Consider the following 22,155-nt stretch of genomic DNA (forward strand, 5'->3'; position numbering starts at 1 on the left):
TCAGACACAGCAGAGAGGCTCTCTGCTTACATGAAAAATTCCGCATGTCATCCCCATCAACCAACACAAAACTGGAAAATAACAAGACGCTATGATGCAGATATTAATCCCTATATAAAATGTCCTAATCATCTTCCTGTAGCGCATCTTTAAAGGGTGAAAGTTGTACAGACTGCCCACATAGCAGAGCAAAAGAAACAAACAGCTCAGGCACACAGAGGGTTGGAAAAGGAAGCAGGAGGAGCCTTTTGCCCAGATACAGGCAACTGTCACATTATGGCTCTTCAGGGTGCTAGTTCCCTTCAAGAAGAGCTTGGCCCTACATGTGGATTGAAAATTAACCCATCATGGCAATCCAATCTCTAGAGTTTCTGTAATAGTCTCTCATAAGCCCCAAGGTGACATCAATACCTGGTGATCTTGGGCAATTGCCACAATTATAATTTTAGTAGTGATTAATAGTTAAAACTGCTTTGGGGTTTGTTTTTTTTTAATCCCAAACACATTTATGCCCATTTACTAGTTAATTGATAGAGCATGTCAATCAATGAACCATATTTTGAAATAAGAATTTGAACAAAGTACAAGTATAAACCTACAACCCAACCCAAGGACTCATTTGGTTGCATTTAAGCCTTTGGACTCTAACCCCTTTTAGTGATCCAGAAAGCCAATTTGTCAAGGACTTAATCTTGTTTAAGTATTTCTCTAAGAAGCAAATGTTCTAAGTGAAATAGCTGTTTAAAATATATGCAAACCTAAGCATACAGATGAAAAAGTAAGTAAAATAGTCTCTATTCATAGACAAAATGATTGTCAATGTAGAAAATTCCAGAGTCTACCCCACAAAAAAGGGTAGAATGAGTGTAGCTAGGTCACAGGATACACGATCAATATAGAAAAATCAATTGTTTCTATATGGTAACATGAGCAATTAAAAATTGAACTCGAAAAATGTACTATTTCACTGGGCACCTGAAACTATGTATATAATTACGTTAACCAGTGTCACCCCAATAAAATTCAATTTTTAAAAATGTACTATTTCAAAAGCATCTTTTATAGACTACTCAGGTGTAAAGCAAACAAAATATGTAAAAGATTTGTGTACTGAAAATTACAAAACAAAAAAAGACCTAAATGAATGGAGAGATATACCATGTTAATAGATTCAACAGTGTTACAGTTCTTCCCAAATCGATCTATAAAATCAACATAATCTCATTCCAAATCCTACCAGGATATATTATAGAAATTGACACACTGGTACTAAAATTTACATGGAAAAATAAAGGAACTAGAATAGGCACAAACAATTTCAGAAACAAAGAACAATATTGGGGAATTCACACTAATTGATTTTAATGATTACTTTAAGGCTACAGTAATGAAATGTTGTGTTGTTAGAAGGAAAGATATATAAATTAACAGAACAAAGTAGAAAGTCCAGAAATAAACTCAAACATTATGGTCAACAGATTTTCAACAAAATTGCAAAAGTAGTTCAATGGAGAATCTTTTTAACAAATGGTGCTGGAACAATTGAAAATGAATGTGCAAAAAAAAAGTATTGAATTGCAATTCATGCCTCATGCCATTTAGAAAAAAAATTTAACTTTAAATAGATAATAATGCAAATGTAAAACCTAAATTTTAAAATTTCTGAAATAAAACATAAGGTGAAAATCTCTGTGACCTTGAGTTAGGCACAGAATTCTTACATACAATGCAAAAAGCATAACCCATAAAATAAATTTTTTTTAAATGATAAATTTGGACTTTGTCAAAATTTGAAACTTGTTCAACACAAGACACTGTTAAGAAAATGAGAAAGCAAGCCACAGGCAGGGAGACAATATTTGCACAACAGATATTTGTATCCAGATAAGTTTTATAAACTCTCAAATATAATAAGAAAATAACAACCCACTTTTTTAAATGAGCAAAATTTTAAGCACACATTTCATGGATAAACATCTTTAACTGATGACATACAAGACATGAAAATAGTCTCAACATCATTAGTCATTAGGAAAATGCAAAATTAAAACTACAATGAGAATACACACCTATTAGAATGGATAAATTTGTAAAAGCTGATAATATCAAATGTTGACAAGAATGCAGAGCATCACACATTGCTGATCACAGTACAAAATGATACAACCACTTTGGAAAACAATTTAACATTTTTTATACATTTAAATATACAACTGCCATATGTCCCAGTCATAAAAGTCCTAGTTATTTACTCAAGAGGAAAAAAAGAATCTTATGTTCACATAAATGTTTAGAGCAGCTTTATTCATAATCACCAAAAACTGGAAAAACCCTAAATCTCCAACTTGCAAATGAAAAATTGTTATAGGTACATCCATACAAAGGAATACTACTCATTAGTGAAAACAAAAGTGATACTTATTCATGCAAAAACACGTTTCAATCTCAAATGCACTACGCTAAGTGAAAGAAGCCAGACTCAAAAGGCTCCGTACTGTATGATTCCATTTATATAATATTCTGGATAAGACAACAATAGGAACAGAAAACACATCAGTGGTTTTCATGAGCTTGGCGGTTGACTGCAAAGGAGAAGTATTAGAGATATTTGGGGGGTGGTGAAAATATTCTAGATCTTTTTTTTTTTTTTTTTTTTTTTTTTTTTTTTTTTTACTTATTCATTTTAGAGAGGAGAGGGAGAAACAGAGGGAGAGAGAGAGAGAGTGAAGGGGGGAGGAGCTGGAAGTATCAACTCCCATATGTGCCTTGACCAGGCAAGCCCAGGGTTTCGAACTGGTGACCTCAGCATTTCCAGGTCAACGCTTTATCCACTGCGCCACCACAGGTCAGGCATAGATCTTGATTATAGTGGTGGTTGTGTGCACAGAGCTATTTGCTGAAAAGGTTGAATTTCACTGCATGCAAATTATATCTTAATAAACCTATATATGTGGGATATGTCTGTGTGGGTATGTTTGTGTGTGAGAAGGGGTGGTGTGTCTTACACATACATGTACACACAAGACCCTGAGGAAACAAGAATGGAGGAAAGTTGACCTGATCAGAAAAACATGCTTTGTCCTCTGTGGTTGAAGAGAAGGATTTAAAGACAGATGTATATCCTGTTAAACATGTGAGGACTAGTGGGGCAGGCTAATCTGGAGAGGGGCTGAGGCTCATCCATTTGTGGTGGCACCAACCCTTAAGGCAATAAGGCTTTTCCTAGCTATGCTCGGGCTCAGCAGTTGGGAAACCACAGTAGTGCAGGTGAGTCATCAGCTTGATGCAGGATCAGGTATTTATGAGATGAGAGTCACAGGAGGCTGGGTGACAATGGGAGTAAAGCTATTAGAGAGAGACTGGCTAACCATGTGGTCTAGATTAAGGGCACGTGACCGGGGTGGGGCTGTCAGATTGGGAGAGCACACACAGCTCATGGGACTGGAGGCCCCTCTGGCTCACCCAGGCCTCTGCGCAGACACTGTGCTCTAGGCACCGTGATGTGTAAAGGTCTGCCTGGAGTGGAAAGGAGTTTGTGACTTATGGAGAGCACGATTCAAGAGTTCAGTCACCCAAATTCACAAAAGCAGCAACGCAACCTGAGAGGCAGGCAGGGCAAGAGGCTGTTATGAGAGCAAAGTGCTCAGGCCCTTTCCCTGACTCTGCTGTCACCTGGAAAATGATCGGTGAGTTTCTGATTTTGTTTGGCTGATGAGACCAAAAATAGATTACCGGGGCATAACTACTGAGATGCAATTAAGCATAATACATGCTTGAATGCAATTTCCCCACAAACATGTAAGAAACAAGTTCTTCCTAAGATATGACTACGAGTCAGTGTTTGTTGCCTGGGGGGGGGGGGGGCAAGGGGGACAGGGGGAGGGCTCAGGAAAGGGACTGGAAGGGCTAGTTCACCCAACCCTGGATAACAGAAGAGTTTTCTAGGAGGAAATTTGGACTGTATGTCTTGGTATCAGGAAGGACAAAAGGAAGACAAGTCATGTCCTAGAAAATGTCTGGGATAAGTTGGAGTGCACCTGCCTGTAGAGCAGGCAGCCTCCCTCTCCCAAACAGCCTGAACCTTAGCAGCTGGCCCTAACACCTGACTCTATCAGCACACACTGTCCAACCCGTGACAGTCATTGCCCAAGGGTAGTGCTCTTCAGACATGAATGCTAGCACGTCAAGTTTATGTGTTTATTGCATTACTCTTTGGCAGTCTTGAAAATTCCAAACAGACTGAAAACAATATACAAATGTGAAGCTTCTACAGTTACAAGGGAACGTGAAGGGTTTTTACTCTATTACCAATGTAACCAGCACGTAGTCGTTCAATTGGTGTGTTTGTCCTAAACCCGAGAAGCCACGTGCTGCCGAGCTTCGTCTTGCCTAGGATGGTGAGTGGTCAGTGAAACACCAAACCTGGCTTGCTTCCATTTCAGACTCAAAACTAGAGCCTACTCTGTCTCCTAAAGACTAAATGCTGTGGAGACTCTGAATCCACCTTAGAACGTTGACCTTCTAACAATCAGTTCTTTCCTTGACTTTGATTTTATCATCTGCTGAAGTGAGCCAGGGAATGGAGGAGAGGATCAGGCAGGCGGGACCAGTGACTGTGGGCTGAAGTTGAACTCAGCCAAGCTCAGGGTGGTTCCTGGAGGGAACAGCAGCATCACCGAAGGATGATCACTCATAAATACCATCTGAGCATCTGGACCAGGGCCACGCATCATTTCCCTTGATGCCCAGAGCCTGCTTTAGTACCGTACACACGGTCTTGATGAATAATAGGCTTGAAAATACATATGGGAAAATATCGGTCCTCTAGGCTTCTGGTGTGCAAGGCTCAATGTGGTGCAAGACAGGCTGTGAACGAATGAGTCAAAGGCACACACAGCACTGCCTAAATATGTGTGACTGGCCCCAGATCACTCACAGCCACCGTGGTTTTCAGCTCTCCAAAGGAGCCCGGAAGAGCCAAAAGCAGCTCAGCCCAGGAAACTTGTTAATGCTTTTACCTTCAAAACCGCACTGTCACCTTCCACATCTCTTTACTACACCTCACAGATAATGTGGATCAATAATTTCTGGATGATGTAGGTCAGTTTCTCAAAGTGTGGTCTGTGTACCACCTGTGTCACTGTGCTGGGGGAGGGGAGATTGCTTGATGCAAATACAGAGCCTGGCCTCACCCCTGCGCCAAGGAGTCAGATTCTCCGGGGGCATCTGTGACATGCTCCCCAGTTGACTCTTCTGCACACTAACTCTGTAAACAGCGTGTGACATGCACACATGGCATGGTGCTATTACAGGTGCTGGGTATCAGAGTAGATATGAGAATCTCAAATACAATTAACTTATATAAAAACAGGCTCATTTCCAAATATTGAGAACTAAAAGTCCGTCTGCGCGTATGTGGGCAGAAGTATATGAAAAATTCCTGTAGCTTCTATTTAATTTTGCTGTGAACCTAAAATTTCTTTAAAAACTAAAGATCATTTAAAAAAATAAAAGTTGCCTGACCAGGCGCTGGCGCAGTGGATAGAGCGTCGGACTGGGATGCAGAAAACCCAGGTTAGAGACCCCCGAGGTCACCAGCTTCAGCAAGGGCTCATCTGGTTTGAGCAAAAGCTCACCAGCTTGAGCCCAACATCCCTGGCTCAAGCAAGGGGTTACTCAGTCTGCTGAAGGCCCACGGTCAAGGCACATGAAAATAAATAAATAAATAAAATAAAAATAATAAAATAAAAGTTGACCTTCCTAAGATGATGTGGATGAACACCTTCTCTGTGGAACACCTTTACCCTCTACTCACCCGAGCCTACCCTCTTCTGGGAGGCCTCGGCGAGGCCCAGCCCTGTCCAGGCTCCCATAGCTCAATGTACTCACTGACTGCGACCGTTTTAGGATATTTGCACCCTACACTGTGGCCAGTTATTCTCTTGTTTATTCCTAGGGAATCACAAAAACCCCTGGCCTGTTCACCGCCACACCCTTCCTACAGCAATCTGTCCGGCACTCCGTACTTATGCAATCAAGTTTGTTAGATGACTGGATGAGTGAGTGAATGAGTGAGATTAACGCTTGAGGGAGTGTGCTGGGAGAATGGATGGACGAAATGGCTAAATCTCTGCTTTAACGCATACACAGATATCTCTTAGAGACCATTCCTCCTTTCTCCAAGGCACGGGAACCAAGGTCCTTGTTTATTCAATCTGTTACTGTGGTCAATATCCTGAATGGAAAAATTAAACACTTCCAGTCCTACTAGACAAAGGAAACCATGGCAACTGCCACCTGAAGTCCTGTGCCAATGGCATGTCTGAGGAAAACAGAAACCACAATAGGTATTGGGAACAGAGGGGATTTAATGCAGGGAACTGAGAACACAAGTTTGGTGTGGCTGAAAGGGGGCCTTTGAGATAACCCAGGGGTTAGTAAACATAGGAAGCAGCTACTAACCTTAGGGCTGGGGGAACAAAGGGAAGAGATGGTGTTACCAGAACCTAGAAGCTTTGACCGGGGAACCCCCACGGCTGGTGCCCGGCCCTCTGTGGGGGCTGCTGCGCGGCTGCGGCTTGGGCTTCTGAGGGGGCCGCTGCTTGGCTGGTGGTGGTCGGACCTCTGGGCGGGGTCGTGGCTGACGAGGGGACCGTGGAGGGGTCCGTGGAGGGGACCGTGGCTTGGCTGGTGCTCTGACCACTGGAGGGGGTGCAGCTGGCTGGTACTTGGGCCTCTGAGGGGACGTTGGACGGCGGCTGGTTCTGGGAGGGCCAAAAGAAGCTGGAGGCTGGAGCCATGGCTCTCCTCTGCTGCTTAAGGGATGCTGACAGGACCTGGAAACAGGGAGGCAGGCCCTGCTCCCCCTCCCGCCTTCCAGTCTCCCTCTAGCACTGTCCAATGGCAGAACCTAACGGGGAGCCGACTGTCAGGGGACGGGGGAAGAGCCGCTTGCAGAGCCCCAGCCCCAGCATCGCAGAGCAGAGTAGAGGGGGACCTGGACCTGAGAGAAGACAGGCGCCGCCCAGCCCCCGGTGCTGAGCGGGCAGCGCGGACCCCTTACCTGGTCTTCTGACACGCACAGCAGATCCAGTCCTCTTCCTTCTTCTGGTAGAAGCAGCCACTCTTGCAAATGCTGTATTTCCGGTCCACAATCTCACGTTTGGAGTTGAGGAAGGTGAATGGCGGGCAGCAATGGATGCTGAAGTGCTCGGAAAACCTCTGGTTCTTGGAGAGCCTGGGACCCTCCTTAGTCGTTTTCTGACTCATGGCGCTGGAAATCATCCGTGCAGGGAGAGGGGAGGAGACATAAAACAGTATGGCAGGTGAAAAAGAAAAAAAACAAACAGTATTGCAGGTGAGAGGGCATTCTCCTTGCCCGGGGTTGTCTTACACAACAAAAACCTGGAATATCATCTCCTGCACCTATATGAAAAACACCTAATATAAGAGTTGATTAATTTTGTGTGTGTGTGTGTGTTTTAATATTTTCTGGAAGTGGCCTCTTTTTCCCCTTATATTTAGTGATCTATTTAAGATAGAAAAAAATAGGCCCTGGCCAGTTGGCTCAGCGGTAGAGCGTCGGCCTGGCGTGCGGGGGACCCGGGTTCGATTCCCGGCCAGGGCACATAGGAGAACCACCCATTTGCTTCTCCAACCCCCCCCCTTTCCTCTCTGTCTCTCTCTTCCCCTCCCGCAGCCAGGGCTCCATTGGAGCAAAGATGGCCTGGGCGCTGGGGATAGCTCCTTGGCCTCTGCCCCAGGCGCTAGAGTGGCTCTGGTCGCAACAGAGTGACGCCTGGGAGGGGCAGAGCATCGCCCCAGGTGGGCATGCCGGGTGGATCCCGGTCGGGCACATGCAGGAGTCTGTCTGACTGTCTCTCCCTGTTTCCAGCTTCAGGAAAAAAAAAAAAAAAAAAGATAGAAGAAAATACAATTACAAAGCCAAACATTACTGAGCACCTAGTGCATGGTGGTCGCTTTATATACTGCACCTCACTTACTCTTTTTTATTGAGTCTGAGAGAGACACACAGACAGACAGATGGACAGACAGACAGGAAGGGAGAGAGATAAGAAGTATCAAGTCGTAGTTGCTTCACTTTAGCTGTTCACTGATTGCTTCTCATATGTTTCTTGATCGGGGACTCAAGCTGAGCCAGTGACCCTTTGCTCAAGCCAGCAACCTTGGGCTCAAGCCAGCAACCTTTGAGCTCAAGAAAGCAACATTGAGATCATGCTGATGATCCCATACTCAAGCCAGTGACTTCGGGGTTTCGAACCTGGGACCTCAGTGCTCTAAGTCAATGCTCTATCCACTGTGTGGCTACTTCATTTCACTTTTATAACACATGGCATTCTCAAAAAAACAAACATGAGAGAAGCTAAGGAGTGTGTCCAAGTTCACAAAGACTGTAAGAGGTAGACAGAGGGTTTGAATCCATATCTGTGTGACTCTGAAATCCTGTGCCCTGTGCCCAGGTCCAGCACTATCTGTGCCCCCTGTACCCCGCCCTCCTCTCCCAGGAGCAGAAGGCCAGGCTCTGGGCCCAGAGTGGACTTCGGGGGACTGGATATGGGCCCAGTGAAGGGATAAGTCTGCATAGATGCATCAGTTTATGTCCTAGGGTGAGAAATACTGAAAGTTGGGGAAAGAGCTCACTGAAGAAGGACGGGTAGAGAATGGCATTTGGAGACCTCACACAGTATGGCTGCGAGGACTTCCCCAGCAAGCAAGAAAGCAAGAAAGCAGAGACGGGGGGGGGGGGGGGGGGGGCTGGAATGCAAACTCAGAGCGGGTGCTGTCCCGAAGGGAGTAGGACAGACAAGTGCTCGCCTCTGTCCCTCCCCTACCTGGCCTTAGTGGGCTGTAAAATCTACATTCACTGTTGAAAATTTGTAAAACAATGTTTTTGGATAAATGGAAATAACAAATTCCTAAATTCTAATCCTGTACTTAACCACTTATAAAATATTTGCACATGTTTTAGAATATTTACATGTAAATATATACTTAATAAAAAGTAGGACCATACTTTATAACCTGTTCAAATTTTTATACTTGGAAAATTATTTATTTTTCAGATTTTATAGAGACATAATGTTATTTCTACTATTGTATTATTTTTTAAAAGTCTGTAATAAATTTAAAGTTACAGCCCCCTTTATAGTTTGTGTATTTACAGCTTCTCTCATTTCTCCTGATTAATCTTGCCAGAAGTCATCTACTTTATATTCTTTTCAAAAACAAGCCCTGGGTTTTCTTGCTTGTCTTTGCTCATTTATTTTCTAGTCCATTACTTTCTGTATGCATTTATTGTTTCTTTTCTTCAGCATTATTAAAGTTTAGATTCTTGTTCTATTTCGCTATTGTTGAGTCAAACACTTCCCACACATGCGTTTATAACTGTAACTTTCCATTAAGGACAGCTTTAGCTGCACACCACAAGTTTTAACACAAGCCATTTTCACTTCATTTTAAATATGGGTGAGTTCTTCCTTGTTTCATCAATTCTTTTAAAAAAAATCTGTTGTAAAATGCCCAAGCACATGGAGTTATTTTTATTACACTCACTTCTAATTCGAATGCATTCTAGTCAGAGAAAGTGGTTTATATGACCATGACTCTATTATTGCTGAGATTTGTTTTATGATAGCCTAGTACATAGTCAATATTGTTACATGTTCTGGTGTGACTGAAAAACCCACATATTTTTAGAAACAATTTGAAGTTATGTAGTGAAGATGAAAATGTGCACAAACTACAGTCTAGCGGTTTATCCTTGGGCACAGCAGCCATCTTGGGTCATGGCTTCACCTTGCAGATGAAGCCTCATCATTCAGCACAAAGCCTGGAGGAGGCTAAACCCTTTGTCTATGTTTGTGTGACAGAGGCAGAGTGAGGAACAGATAGGGACATACAGAAAAGAAGGAAGATGCATCAGTTCTTCGTTGCAGCACCTTAGTTGTTCATTGACTGCTTTCTCATGTGTGCCTTGACCGAGGGGCTCCAGCAGAGCAAGTGACCCCTTGCCCAAGCCAGAGACCTTGGCCTCAAGCCAGCGACCATGGGGTCATGTCTGTGATCCCATGCTCAAGCCAGCGACCCCACACTCAAGCTGATGATCCCACGCTCAAGCCGGCGACCTCAGGGTTTCAAATTTGGGTCCTCTACATCCCAGTCCATTGCTCTATCCAATGTGCCAATGCCTGGTCAGGTGAGAGTGAACCCTTGATGAGTGTGGAGCTGCTGTTCTAAACCTTGGCTCTTGAACAATAAACCCCTTGACATGAGAGACTATTAAATTGCTACCTTGTTTAAACCACTATTACTTCAGTTACAAGCCATCAAATACAATTCCAAATCAATAGACTCAGTTTTCTCATCTAAAAGAGGGTTTCTTAATCACTGTGGGGTGCTATAACAAAATGTCACAAATTGGAAAGCTTCTAAACAACAGAAATCTATTTCTCACAGTATTGTACTCGGGAAAGTCCAAAATCAAGGCACTGAAAGATTTAGAATCTGGTTTGGGGAGCCTCGTTCCTGGTATATAGATGCAAGAACACTCTGAGGTCTTCTGTATAAAGGCACTAATCCCATTCATGAGATCTCCACTCTCATGACCTGATCACCTCCCAAAGGCCTTCACTGCCAAACACTCTTATATTGAGGATTAGATTTCAACATATGAATGTGAAGAGGACTTTAATAGGTCATATTATAAGCAATGTAGCCAATGGCTAATTGAAATGTCATTAGACTCCTGGGCACTAGGAGAGAGTGTAACAGTGAGATAAATTTAGATTGAGGGGCAAGGAGAGATTCCTGGAGAAGAAGCTCTTCATTTGATATCTAAAGGATACGTGGGAGCCATCCATGTGTAGGGGAGGAGGGAGTTCCAGACAGAAGGCCCTGAGACTTGATGTGCTCAGAAGGAGATGTGGCTGGCTAGCATGAGGCTGGAGGGGAGATGTGGCCAAGATGGCCCAGGGCCTTCAAGCTGAGCTAAGAATGGGGAGAATTTAGAAGACACTGAAAGATCTTAATTAGAGGAGGTAAACCTTCCTATTCCTGTTGCATGAAGATCACTTGGTCTCTGGCAATGTAGATTGGAAGGAGGCAGTAGTGGAAGCGAGGAGACCAGTGAGAGAGGACAGGGACTCCACGTGGGGCAGTGGCAGTGAAGGTAGATCTTGGAGGCAAAATTAATAGGACTTGAAGATAGATTGGATGTGGGGTTCATTGGAAAAGACAGGGCAAGGGTGACTGCCAGGCTTACACAGCCTGAACAAATGCCCAACTGAGCAGTTTACTGAGGTGGAGAAGACGATGGGAGAGGGTATAAGGATATAGTTGGACATTCATTTATTCAACAAATATTAATTAAGCACCCACTTTGTGCCAAATATGTTAAATCTGAGGTGCTTATGAGGACCTACTGCTGATGATGCCATATGGTCATAGTAGACACATTGACCTTGGCCTCAGAATTGCTAAGGACCAGTGTATAAAATGAGCAAGAAGCCAGGCAGAAGACCAACAATGAGTGGGACGTGCCGATGGATTAATGTGGGCAGGAAAGAAGAACAAACAGGATTTCTCCAAAGGAAATGATGTTAAATGATGAAGCATTTCAGTAGGATGTAAACAGGTTTAAGGATGGAGGAAGGGAAGAATCAAGAGTTTTGTCTCAGGCCCTGGCCAGTTGGCTCAGTGGTAGAGCATTGGCCTGGCATGCGGGAGTCCCGGGTTCGATTCCCGGCCAGGGCACACAGGAGAAGCGCCCATCTGCTTCTCCACCCCTCCCCCTCTCCTTCCTCTGTCTCTCTCTTCCCCTCCCACAGCAGAAGCTCCATTGGAGCAAAGTTTGCCCGGGCACTGAGGATGGCTCTGTGGCCTCTGCCTCAGGCGCTAGAATGGCTCTGATTGCGGCAGACCGATGCCCCAGATGGGCAGAGCATCGCCCCCTGGTGGGCATGCCGCGTGGATCCCGGTCGGGCGCATGCGGGAGTCTGTCTGACTGCCTCCCCGTTTCCAACTTGGGAAAAATACAAAAAAAAAAAAAAAGAGTTTTGTCTCAGGCATGTTAAGTATGAGAAACTTGAGAGGCCTCCATGCAGCTGTGAGAAGAAGTGGTTGCCCACACAGGTAGAAGATGGTAAGAGAGAGAGAGGGTGAGAAATAAGTGTGAGTGCATTTGAGATATAGATGAAACTTACAGCCAAGGAAACACGGGAAGCCCGCAGGCAGAGAGGGAACATGGACAAGAATAACCGAAAAAAAATGTTCTATTTACAACAGCAACAAGAATCCTGAGCTACCTAGAAATAAAGCAGAAGTTAAAATGTGTAAATCCTTGTGAGGAAAACTTCAAAATTTCAGTGAAAGTTTAAGAGAACATGTGAATAAATAAAAGTTATTCATAGATGGAAAAGATTTATATCATAAAGATACCTAGCCTGACCTGTGGTGGCGCAGTGGATAAAGCGTCGACCTGGATATGCTGAGGTTGCTGGTTCAAAACCCTGGCCTTGCCTGGTCAAGGCACATATGGGAGTTGATGCTTCCAGCTCCTCCCCCCCTTCTGTCTCTCCTCTGTCTCTCCTCTCTGTCTCTCCCTCTCCTCTCTAAAATGAATAAAAAATAAAAAAATAAAGATACCTATTTGCCAAAATTAATTCATAAAATTCTATGGATTTCTTACTCAAATTACCAAAGGCCTGTTTTGGAACATGACACGCTGATCTGATGAGAGGGCAAAGGATCAAGAATCACCTAGAAAATTCTGAAAGAATAACAGGACCTTTTACACCCTCCGGAAAATACAAGCTTCTTGAAAGCATAGACCTAGTTTTCCATCTACTTCAGCACATTGGAGGTCTCCTGAGCACAAAGACCTCCAATAAATATTACTTATTATTGAGTTTTTGTTTGTTTTGCACCTATACAGAGTGTCAGGAAAAGTAAGTTTGCAGTAGTTCATATGAAAAATAATATAATAATAAATAATAATACAATAATAAACTCTGTTGTTTCATGTATTCAAAACTGTATACCTACTTTTTCCCCACCCTGTATGTTTGTGTGTGTGCTGATGTGTGTCTTTTATGCCTCTATTTTTTTTTATAGAAAAGATCTACTTTTTTCACTTAGCAATGTATCTTTCCACAGAGAACACAATGAGCTTCAGCATTCCTGTTTACCTGCCTCAGACACCACTGTCAGGGAACATCATGGTTACTTAACTACTGCCCTGTAAGGGAACGATTTGATTGTTTCCCATCTCTTATTATGACAAAAAATGCTGTAGTGAATAAAGTGGTGCACCCGTCATTTCACACAGGTGCCGATAGCTGGGGAATCCACCTCCGGAAGTGAGATCACAGGTCAAGGCCCTGGCCGGTTGGCTCAGCGGTAGAGCATCAGCCTGGCATGTGGGGGACCCGGGTTCGATTCCTGGCCAGGGCACACAGGAGAAGCGCCCATTTGCTTCTCCACCCCCACCCCCTTCTTCCTCTCTGTCTCTCTCTTCCCCTCCCGCAGCCAAGGCTCCATTGGAGCAAAGATGGCCCGGGCGCTGGGGATGGCTCCTTGGCCTCTGCCCCAGGCCCTAGAGTGGCTCTGGTCTCAGCAGAGCGACGCCCTGGAGGGGCAGAGCATCACCCCCTGGTGGGCAGAGCCTCACCCCTAGTGGGCGTGCCGGGTGGATCCCGGTCGGGCGCATGCGGGAGTCTGTCTGACTGTCTCTCCCTGTTTCCAGCTTCAGAAAAATACAAAAAAAAAAAAAAGAGAGAGAGAGAGAGAGATCACAGGTCAAGGAATCCATGCATTTGTAATTTTTTAGATTTTGATAGATTTTTTTCAACTTGTTTTCCATGGGGTTTGGACAAATGTATGATCATGCCCATTTTCCTGTCACTGCAACAATAAAGTTGGTTATTAAACCCTCAGGTTTTGCCATCTGTTAGGCAAAATATTTTATAATGCAAGCTAGCGATGATAAACCTCAACATGGTTTTGATTTGGAAAGCCTATAACTATGATTTATCATATTAACAGATTAAGGGGAAACTATAATTAGTAATAGATGCTACAAAAACATTCAATAAAATTCAATACCCACTTATGATAAATATTTTTAGCATAGAAAAGGGAAGAGAATGCCCTTAATATTATAAAAAGACAGCTACCAAAATATCTACAGTAACAATTTACTGCTGGTAAAATAATATGAACATTTCATTCAAATCAGACACCCCAAGAAGGATTGTATCATTATTGCTAGTCAACAGTGTACTTGAAATCCTAAAAATACACAAAAAATAAGAAAATAAATAAATAAAACCATAAAATTAAAGCCATGAGACTCTATAAACTACTAAAACCAAAAAGAAAATCCAACAAGACTTCTGGACCCAAGATCAATATAGCAAAACCAAAAACATTTCTATTGATCAAGAAGATTTAATTAGAAGATGGAAAATAAAAGAAGTCATTCACACTGACCACAGAGCCATCGAACACCTACAAGTAGAAATATACCTGATAAAAGAAATGCAAGATCTTCATGAAGAAATTTGCAATTCTCTTTTGAAGTCTACAGAAGAAATATTCAATATCATAAGTATGCTGAGTATCTAACAAATCTATACATGTAATGCAATTCTGATAAATACCATATTTTAGGTAATTCATAAGATAATCCCACACTTCTTGTGGAAGCATAAAGAGCCAAGATGAGCCAACGCAATTATGAGTGAGAATAAGGTCTTATTCTATCAGGTACCCTCACTCATTTCCCCTACTCAAAAATTGCAGAGGCTCTCCCCAGTTACAGAGTCCTTGCTTCTTAGTTTTAATATGGCACACAAGACCCCTCCTGCCCACCTTATCCCCTTTCTCCCACCACCACCCCTCACTGCTATAGGTCAAAACATCTACGATCAAAGGATGCATCTTTGAACATACTGTTCCCTTCTCTTGGAATGCCTTTCCCCCCATTCTGTTTGTGTGGTGAACTTCTCATCCTAAACAACCCAACTAAGGTCTTACCTCATTAAAGGATACACCCTACCTTTGGGCTCTCTCTGTAATTTTTACATACTTCTACTGGTGGACATGTCACGCTATGTTATAGCAGCGTGGCTGTGTGTCTGTGATCTTTGAGAGAAGGGGTTCTGTTTGAGTTTCCAGGGTTCTGCTCTGCCCTCCGCCATGATTGAATTGAGTGTCTTTAAAATCCCCAGATACTTCTGTTCCCTAGGATGTTATGTAGGATTCAGGTGGCTCGTGTCAGATTTCCAGCATGGTTATTTTAAGAATTAAGTTTTTAACATCAAAGTGATGTCTCCATAGAAAATATTATTTTTTTCAATGTGTGCATAGTTTTACAGTTATTTGCCTTTCTTAATCTGTTTGTGATTAAAAAAAAATAAAAATTGTGTTTCCCCTTCTTTATGAAAATGGGATTTTGAATGTACACACATTTAAGTAAAAACAAATCCTCTCTCATTACGCTTCTTAGATAGAGAAAGAAACCAATCTTCCAGATTTGCATTTTCTTACAGAAAAACCTAAGTGTTAATTTGGGTCTTAGAAGGGAGCAAAGAGAGAGAACCTAGATGACCTGGTGGGCTGGTTTATTTATCCAAGATAGCTAAGAGAAGGTGGGAGCTACTCCTCTGCCTTTGAGTTGAGGTGTTAGAGGGGCATCTAGGTGGAGGTGTCAAGTGGAAAGTCCAGGCGAGCAGTCTGTTCTATCTGGGCGGGACGTAGAATTTGAAAGTTATCAGAGTATGGGGTGGCAGTTGAAGCCATGAGGATGAGTGGAATTGCCTTGGTGGCAGAATGTAGGATAAGAAGAGGGTATGACTACGCTTTGGGGCGCTCCCCCATTTACAGGTTAGGTAGAGGAGGAGTGATGGCAAAGGATAAAGAGAAGTGTCAGAGAGGAAGGAGGAAAACTAGAACATATGGAGCATGGGAGCCAACGGGAAGAGTGTTTCAAAAGAGGGAACGGTCAACTCTGTAGAATAACTGAGAGGTGGTGTGATATGAGGATATAAAGAGTACATTAGCCTGACCAGGTGGTGGCGCAGTGGATAGAGCGTCAGACTGGGATGCGGTCCTGGGGAGGGACCCAGGTTCGGAACCCCCGAGGTCACCAGCTTGAGCGCAGGCTCATCTGATTTGAGCAAGGCTCACAAGCTTGAGCCCAAGGTCGCTGACTTGAGCAAGGGGTCATTTGGTCTGCTGTAGCCCTCCGATCAAGGCACATATGAGAAAGCAATCAATGAACAACTAAGGTGCCGCAACAAAGAGTTGATGCTTCTTATCTCTCTCCCTTCCTGTCTGTCCCTAACTGTCCCTCTGTGATTCTCTGTCTCTATCACAAAAATAAAATAAAAAAGAGTGCATTAGCTTAAGCAACGTGGAAATAATTGATGAGTTTAACAAGAACTGTTTCTGCCTGACCAATTGTGGCGCAATGGATAGAGTGTCGGACTGGGATGTGGAAGACCCAGGCTCAAGACCCCCAGCTCGGCAGCTTGAGTGCAGGCTCATCTGATTTGAGCGAAGCTCACCAGCTTGGACCCAAGGTCGCTGGCTCGAGCAAGGGGTCACTCGGTCTGCTGTAGCCCCACAGTCAAGGCACATATGAGAAAGCAATCAATGAACAACTAAGGTGTCGCAACGAAAAACTAATAATTGATGCTTCTCATCTCTCTCCGTTCCTGTCTGTCTGTCCCTGTCTATCCCTCTCTCTGACTCTGTCTCTGTAAAAAAAAAAAAAAAAAAAAAAAAGAACTGTTTCCATGGAATGTTTAAGACAGAAATTAGATTAGAGGGTTCGTGGAGGGAACAAGAACTGAGGATTTGGAGAGCAAGATAGATTATAGTCAACTCAGGCCATAAGTTTGAGAATGAAAGGGAGGAGAGTTGTTGTGATAGCTACAAAATGGTTTCAAGAGTTGTTGTTATTGCTGTTGTTATCGGAGGTTGTAGAGAGGTGGTTGGCTGGTTTCTTGATTTGTTTTTGTTATGATGAAAGCATGCATAAATGCTGGTGGGGAAGGTCTAGCAGAGAAGAAAGGATTGAAATAAAATCAAAAAGTGGAAATAATTAGCATTATTGAAGAAAACCTGAGGGGATGGAATGTGAGCACGTGGAGAAGGGTTGGCCTTTGTTGGAAGAGAAAAAACAGTTGGACATGTGAAGCTCCCATACAGTAACTTTCATTTCCAGTGAAGGGGCAGGTAAGGTTATCAGCCAAGAATGACAGAGTGAAAGTTTTGGGAATAGAATTGTTTCAAAGAGGTTTTGCAGAAATTTAGAGACCAAGCTGCCAAGGAGTTTTGACAGCCTCGTTGACATCACTGACCATTAATTTGTTGTGGTGCCAATCTCCCCCAATGTGCTTTTCTCCAATTGTTCTCAGCAGCCTGGATGTGGTCACAGAAAGACAGACAGGTCCTCTCACCATTTTTTTATTGGATCGTTTGCTTGTTTGTTGCTGACTTTTGTGAGCTCTTTATATATTTTGGATATTAACCCTTTATCAGAGCCGAGGGGTATACAACAGTTCAAATGCTGTAGAAATGTTTGCCTGAAACCTATGTACTCTTATTGATCAATGTCACTCTGTTAAAGTTAATTTTCTAAGTAAAATTTAAAAATTAAAAAAAGAAAGAAAGAAAGACACACAGGTTCATCCAGGATTAGGATTTGCCAGAGAATTTGCAAGAGAATAACTGGAATGCTCGACCTTAGACTCTATCCATAATAGGAAGAAAACAGAAGGCCGAAAAGGGTGAGGATGAAAGTGAATGGATTCATAAATAGTTGGGGAGATGGAGGGGCAAGTCAACTCAAAGTACCTGGTGGAAGAACAGCTGTAGTGGGGTGCTTAACAAAGCAAATCGGAAGAAAGGAAGGTCAAAAGTGAGCTCTTAGATGTTTGCACTATTTGATTCATAGGTGGGATATTCTCAAGTACTGGCAAGTTCTGCAGTGTAACAATGGACAGGTGAGGCAGAGTGTATATAGTACACGGGTTTGACAAAGGAAGACAAAGGGTGGCTTAGGTTGTAGTGTCTTGGGTACACAGACATGTTTTTCCCCCAAATTTCTATTCCCAAACCTTAGAATACTATTAAACACCTGGAATAGTTTTTAAGTGTTTCACTCTTATTAAAAGATTGATTGCTCAGTGTTTTTGCTGATTCTGCATTCTACTTCAGTTTTATAAACTAGAAATCATTATACAATAACCCAGATGCAGATCCAAAAGAGTGTCAGAGATCCATTTGTACCTGTATTTTCATCCGTACACATCTGGTGATGAGGTCTCTGTTATGAGCTTGTCTTGGTATCATTTGCTTCCTTTCTTCCCCTAAAAATGAAGCAGCAGAATGTGTTCTGGTTAATGTTTTGGTTACTCAGGTTGCAGTTAATTCAAGTGTGTTATACACAGAGCTTCACTCTCACAGTCCTGGGAAGGATCGTGATGATTGGTTTAGATGCTCGGTCATTTAGGGGATAGAGAGAAGAAATCACATGTAAACTTTTAAAAACCCATCTTATCATTATAGAGGAAAAATGCTACATGTCCAGTTAATTCACTGTCATTAAGTTAAAAAATCATTATTCATTTCTCCTAGTAAATCTGAACTCTACAAACTTGATTTTTGCTTATAACGCAAATAAATGAAATGTTTGACATAAATGAAATTTCAGAGTCTGGCTATAAAAATGCAAGTCTTCTCAATTCAGGAAGCACCTGAAGGAAGGAGCTGAAGGTCTGTCTTCCCTCCTACAGCTCTGAAGAATATCAATCTTGATACCCCATGCAGCATGAAGATTTATGTGACTATAGATAGCCATTTGTCCCATTCTTTTAAAATATATGTCAAATCTTGGAAGTGTTACTTGAACAAAAGCTCTTATAAGATTATAAAGATTCTAGACACACACAAAAAAACTTCCTCCGAATGAAACGCATAACGCTAGTTGTCTTAGTTGATAATTTGTTTTTCCAGTAATATGATGCAATTGACAACTCTGGGTATATAACTTCATAAATCTTTGTGAGATATCTCTGTCAAATTAGAGAAGCATATTCCTCTTCTCTTACCTGCTTGACAGAATAATTGAAATCCTATAATTCTGCAAGCACTTTTATTTAAGTAAAAATACTTGATCACTCATAATGTAGCAGCAAGTATTGAACTTATGCTCTCATTGGAAACAACTACAATGCCTGCAGGCATTGAATGGCAAAGATTTCCAGGCTATGATCCTTGAGAAGAAGGAAGTAGAAGATGTGAATCCCCACATTTATCATGGTTTTCTCCCAGAAAGAGCTCAAGCAGAGAGAGGAACAAACAGATCAAAGGTAGGCATTACTAAGACTGAGGGTATCTGGAAAGAGGTATAGGGAAGAGTAAGGTAGGAACTACTGAGAAGATATTATTTCTCTGGTACTTAGCCAGTTCCAAAGTTGTGCAATTTCAGGGTGAGACTGTAGGAAGTCCAAGGAAAAAAAAACAAACCAGTTGCTAAGAGACTGATAACTAAGAAGAAATATCAGAGCTCACACATTACTAGGGAGACATTGTAAGACCTCAGCGAATACCCCAAGCTTTCAATTGAGACCCCAGAAAGAGTCTCCCTCTAGGTTGGAGATCATGCCCAAAGTAAGGGAAAAGATGGGATAGGTCTGCCCTAACAAGACCTAAAACCAAGTCTCGACAGGATAAAGGTAATTCTCTGGTATGTCAACATAACCCAGAACCTCCACAATCTGTAATCTACGATGCCTAGCATACAATAAAAATTATCAGACAAAATGGGAAAAGGAGACTGAAATCAAGAGGGGGAAAAAATGGTCAATAGAAGCAGACTTAGAGATGACTATTATTGCTGTGTTAAAGAAAGTAGAGGAAAGAGCAACAGAATGGGGGACAAGATGAGGCATTTTAAAAATAATTTTAAAAGTTTTAAAAATCAAACAAAAAACATCAACCAGGATGCGGGGAAGGAGGGGAAACCCAGGATGGAAGACAGACTGACAAATAAATATAACTGGATTACAAATTAATCACATAACCACATGGAATGGATGGGGAATAGAGGAAGTGACCTAAGTGACTTTGGAAAATCATGTTTTAAGTGAACACCACAAGGCTAACACAAAAATGACTAAACACAAATGGTAAATTTGTTTCTGCCAGAAGTATAGATTAGCAACTCTAAAACTACTTTGTATGTTTACTAGCATTAAGCAGATAGTAAATATACTATAGATAATGAGAGTCACGTTTCCATTACAAATAAGGAAAAGAGGAATGTTACAATGAACCGTGGAGTGTACCAGATTAGAGTCAGAAATATAGAGAGAAATATGAAAGTGAGTCTCTAGAGATTAGTTATACATATATATATATTAGTATACATATATAGTAAACATATATATAGTTTTTAATTTTGTCCACATAGAGTGCTTAGGAGAAGTGACACCCCAGTAGCAAAGAATATACCCAGTCCTCCAATCTTGGTTTCCAAATACCATTGTTCAATAAGAGTAACTATGATTCCTTGAAAAAGTGATTGATTTCAGGCTTAGGCAGAGAAAATGAAGTTGATCTGGGAGCAAATGGTAATGACAGAAGGTAACAAAGTGCTCATAGTGGGCAGGTACATGTCAAAAGTGCAGAGGAGCCAGCATGAAAGGGCTCCCAGTGGCGAAAGCCAACTGAGCGAGAAAATAAATAACAATAATATGGGATTATAAACCAAAGAATAAAATAACCAGCATTGGACTCAAACTGATATAAATTAACAACTGAATAAATGAAGAAATGGGAGAAGAGACACTTCCTTACAGAATAATTCTACTTAAAAGAAGCACTGACGGCAGAAGTAGAAAGTCACCATATATATATGTATTAAAACACTACAGTAATAATTTCTGCAAGCCACATTCACCGATGGATGTTAAAATTAGCATGTTAATCTTGGAAGAGAAACAGAGTACTTGCATAATCTCAAAACATTCACCCCCAATAAATATTTATTCATTTTAAAAAAGGAAGTAGCAATTTCATCATGGAATAGAAAGCCAGCAAATACCACCTTAACCGAGCGCTCAGCATTTACATTAATTATACCCCCCCCCCCCGTGGCGGACAAAATAGTCTTCCCAACCCATTTCCAAACCCTAATTGCTGAGACCTACGCACATGTGATGTTACATGAAAAAAGAAACTTTGCAGATATAATTAACATTATATGCCTTAAAATAGGGGGGATTATCCCAGATTACTTGGGTAGACCCAATCTAATCACACGAGCCCTTAAAAACCAGGAATTTTCTCCAGCTGGAATCAGAGAAATGTGACAGAAGAGGTCAGAGTCATTTGGAGGATGGAAAGAACTCAACCCACCATTGCTGGCTTGAAGATGGAGGGGCCAGGGACCTGAGTCCTACAACCATAAGGAAGTGAATTCTGCCTACACCCTGAGTGAGCTTGGATTTAGAGTCCCCTCCAGAGCCTCTAGATAAGAGCCTAGCCAGCCAACACCTTAATTTCAGTTCAGTGAGACTCAAGCACAGAACTAAGCTTACTAGACTTTGTGCAGAACTATGAGAGAGTAAATGGGTATAATTTTAAGACACTAAAATTGTGGTGACTTGTTACTCAGCAACATAAGACTAATACACCCACTGCTGTGGGTCGCTGAATATCCAGTCCTATTATTTTTATAATTTTGGGGCTCCCATTAGAAATAGATACACATTCGCCTGACCTGTGGTGGTGCAGTAGATAAGGCGTCGACCTGGAAATGATGAGGTCGCCGGTTCGAAACCCTGGGATTGCCTGGTCAAGGCACATATGGGAGTTGATGCTTCCAGCTCCTCCCCCACTTCTCTCTCTCTGTCTCTCCTCTCTGTCTCTCCCCCTCCTCTCTAAAATGAATAAATAAAAAAAAAAAAACTTTACCATAATTTAAAAAAAAAAAAAAAGAAAGAAATAGATACACATTCTATGAACCTGTCTGTATCAGATGTTCTGACTTTTAAAATGCTATTGCTCCAGAGTCTAAATTCTGTTCCCCTTTCTCTGTGTTCATTCATTCCATATGCGGACACG

The 22,155-nt window shown here is 42.2% G+C and overlaps 1 protein-coding gene across 4 annotated transcripts in view; it reads right to left on the reverse strand.

The window, feature by feature from the left end:
- The window catches only part of MOBP (myelin associated oligodendrocyte basic protein), a 47,240-nt gene that overhangs the window by 22,384 nt on the left and 2,701 nt on the right, over positions 1-22,155 (reverse strand). For 3 of the 4 annotated variants that reach the window (XR_010727313.1, XR_010727312.1, XM_066245323.1), the window contains exons 2-4: positions 18,316-18,395; positions 7,064-7,273; positions 6,463-6,764 (exon numbers count right to left, since the gene is read on the reverse strand). Coding sequence is in view for 1 of the 4 variants with exons in the window: in XM_066245323.1 (XP_066101420.1) it covers positions 6,497-6,764; positions 7,064-7,269 (474 nt within the window). In the remaining 3 variants the exon portion in view is untranslated. The remainder of the gene's footprint in view (positions 1-6,462; positions 6,765-7,063; positions 7,274-18,315; positions 18,396-22,155) is intronic. The other variant, XR_010727314.1, reaches the window with a different exon arrangement.

The sequence above is a fragment of the Saccopteryx bilineata genome, chromosome 10, assembly GCF_036850765.1.
Source record: "Saccopteryx bilineata isolate mSacBil1 chromosome 10, mSacBil1_pri_phased_curated, whole genome shotgun sequence".
In the NCBI taxonomy this organism is placed as follows: domain Eukaryota; kingdom Metazoa; phylum Chordata; class Mammalia; order Chiroptera; family Emballonuridae; genus Saccopteryx; species Saccopteryx bilineata.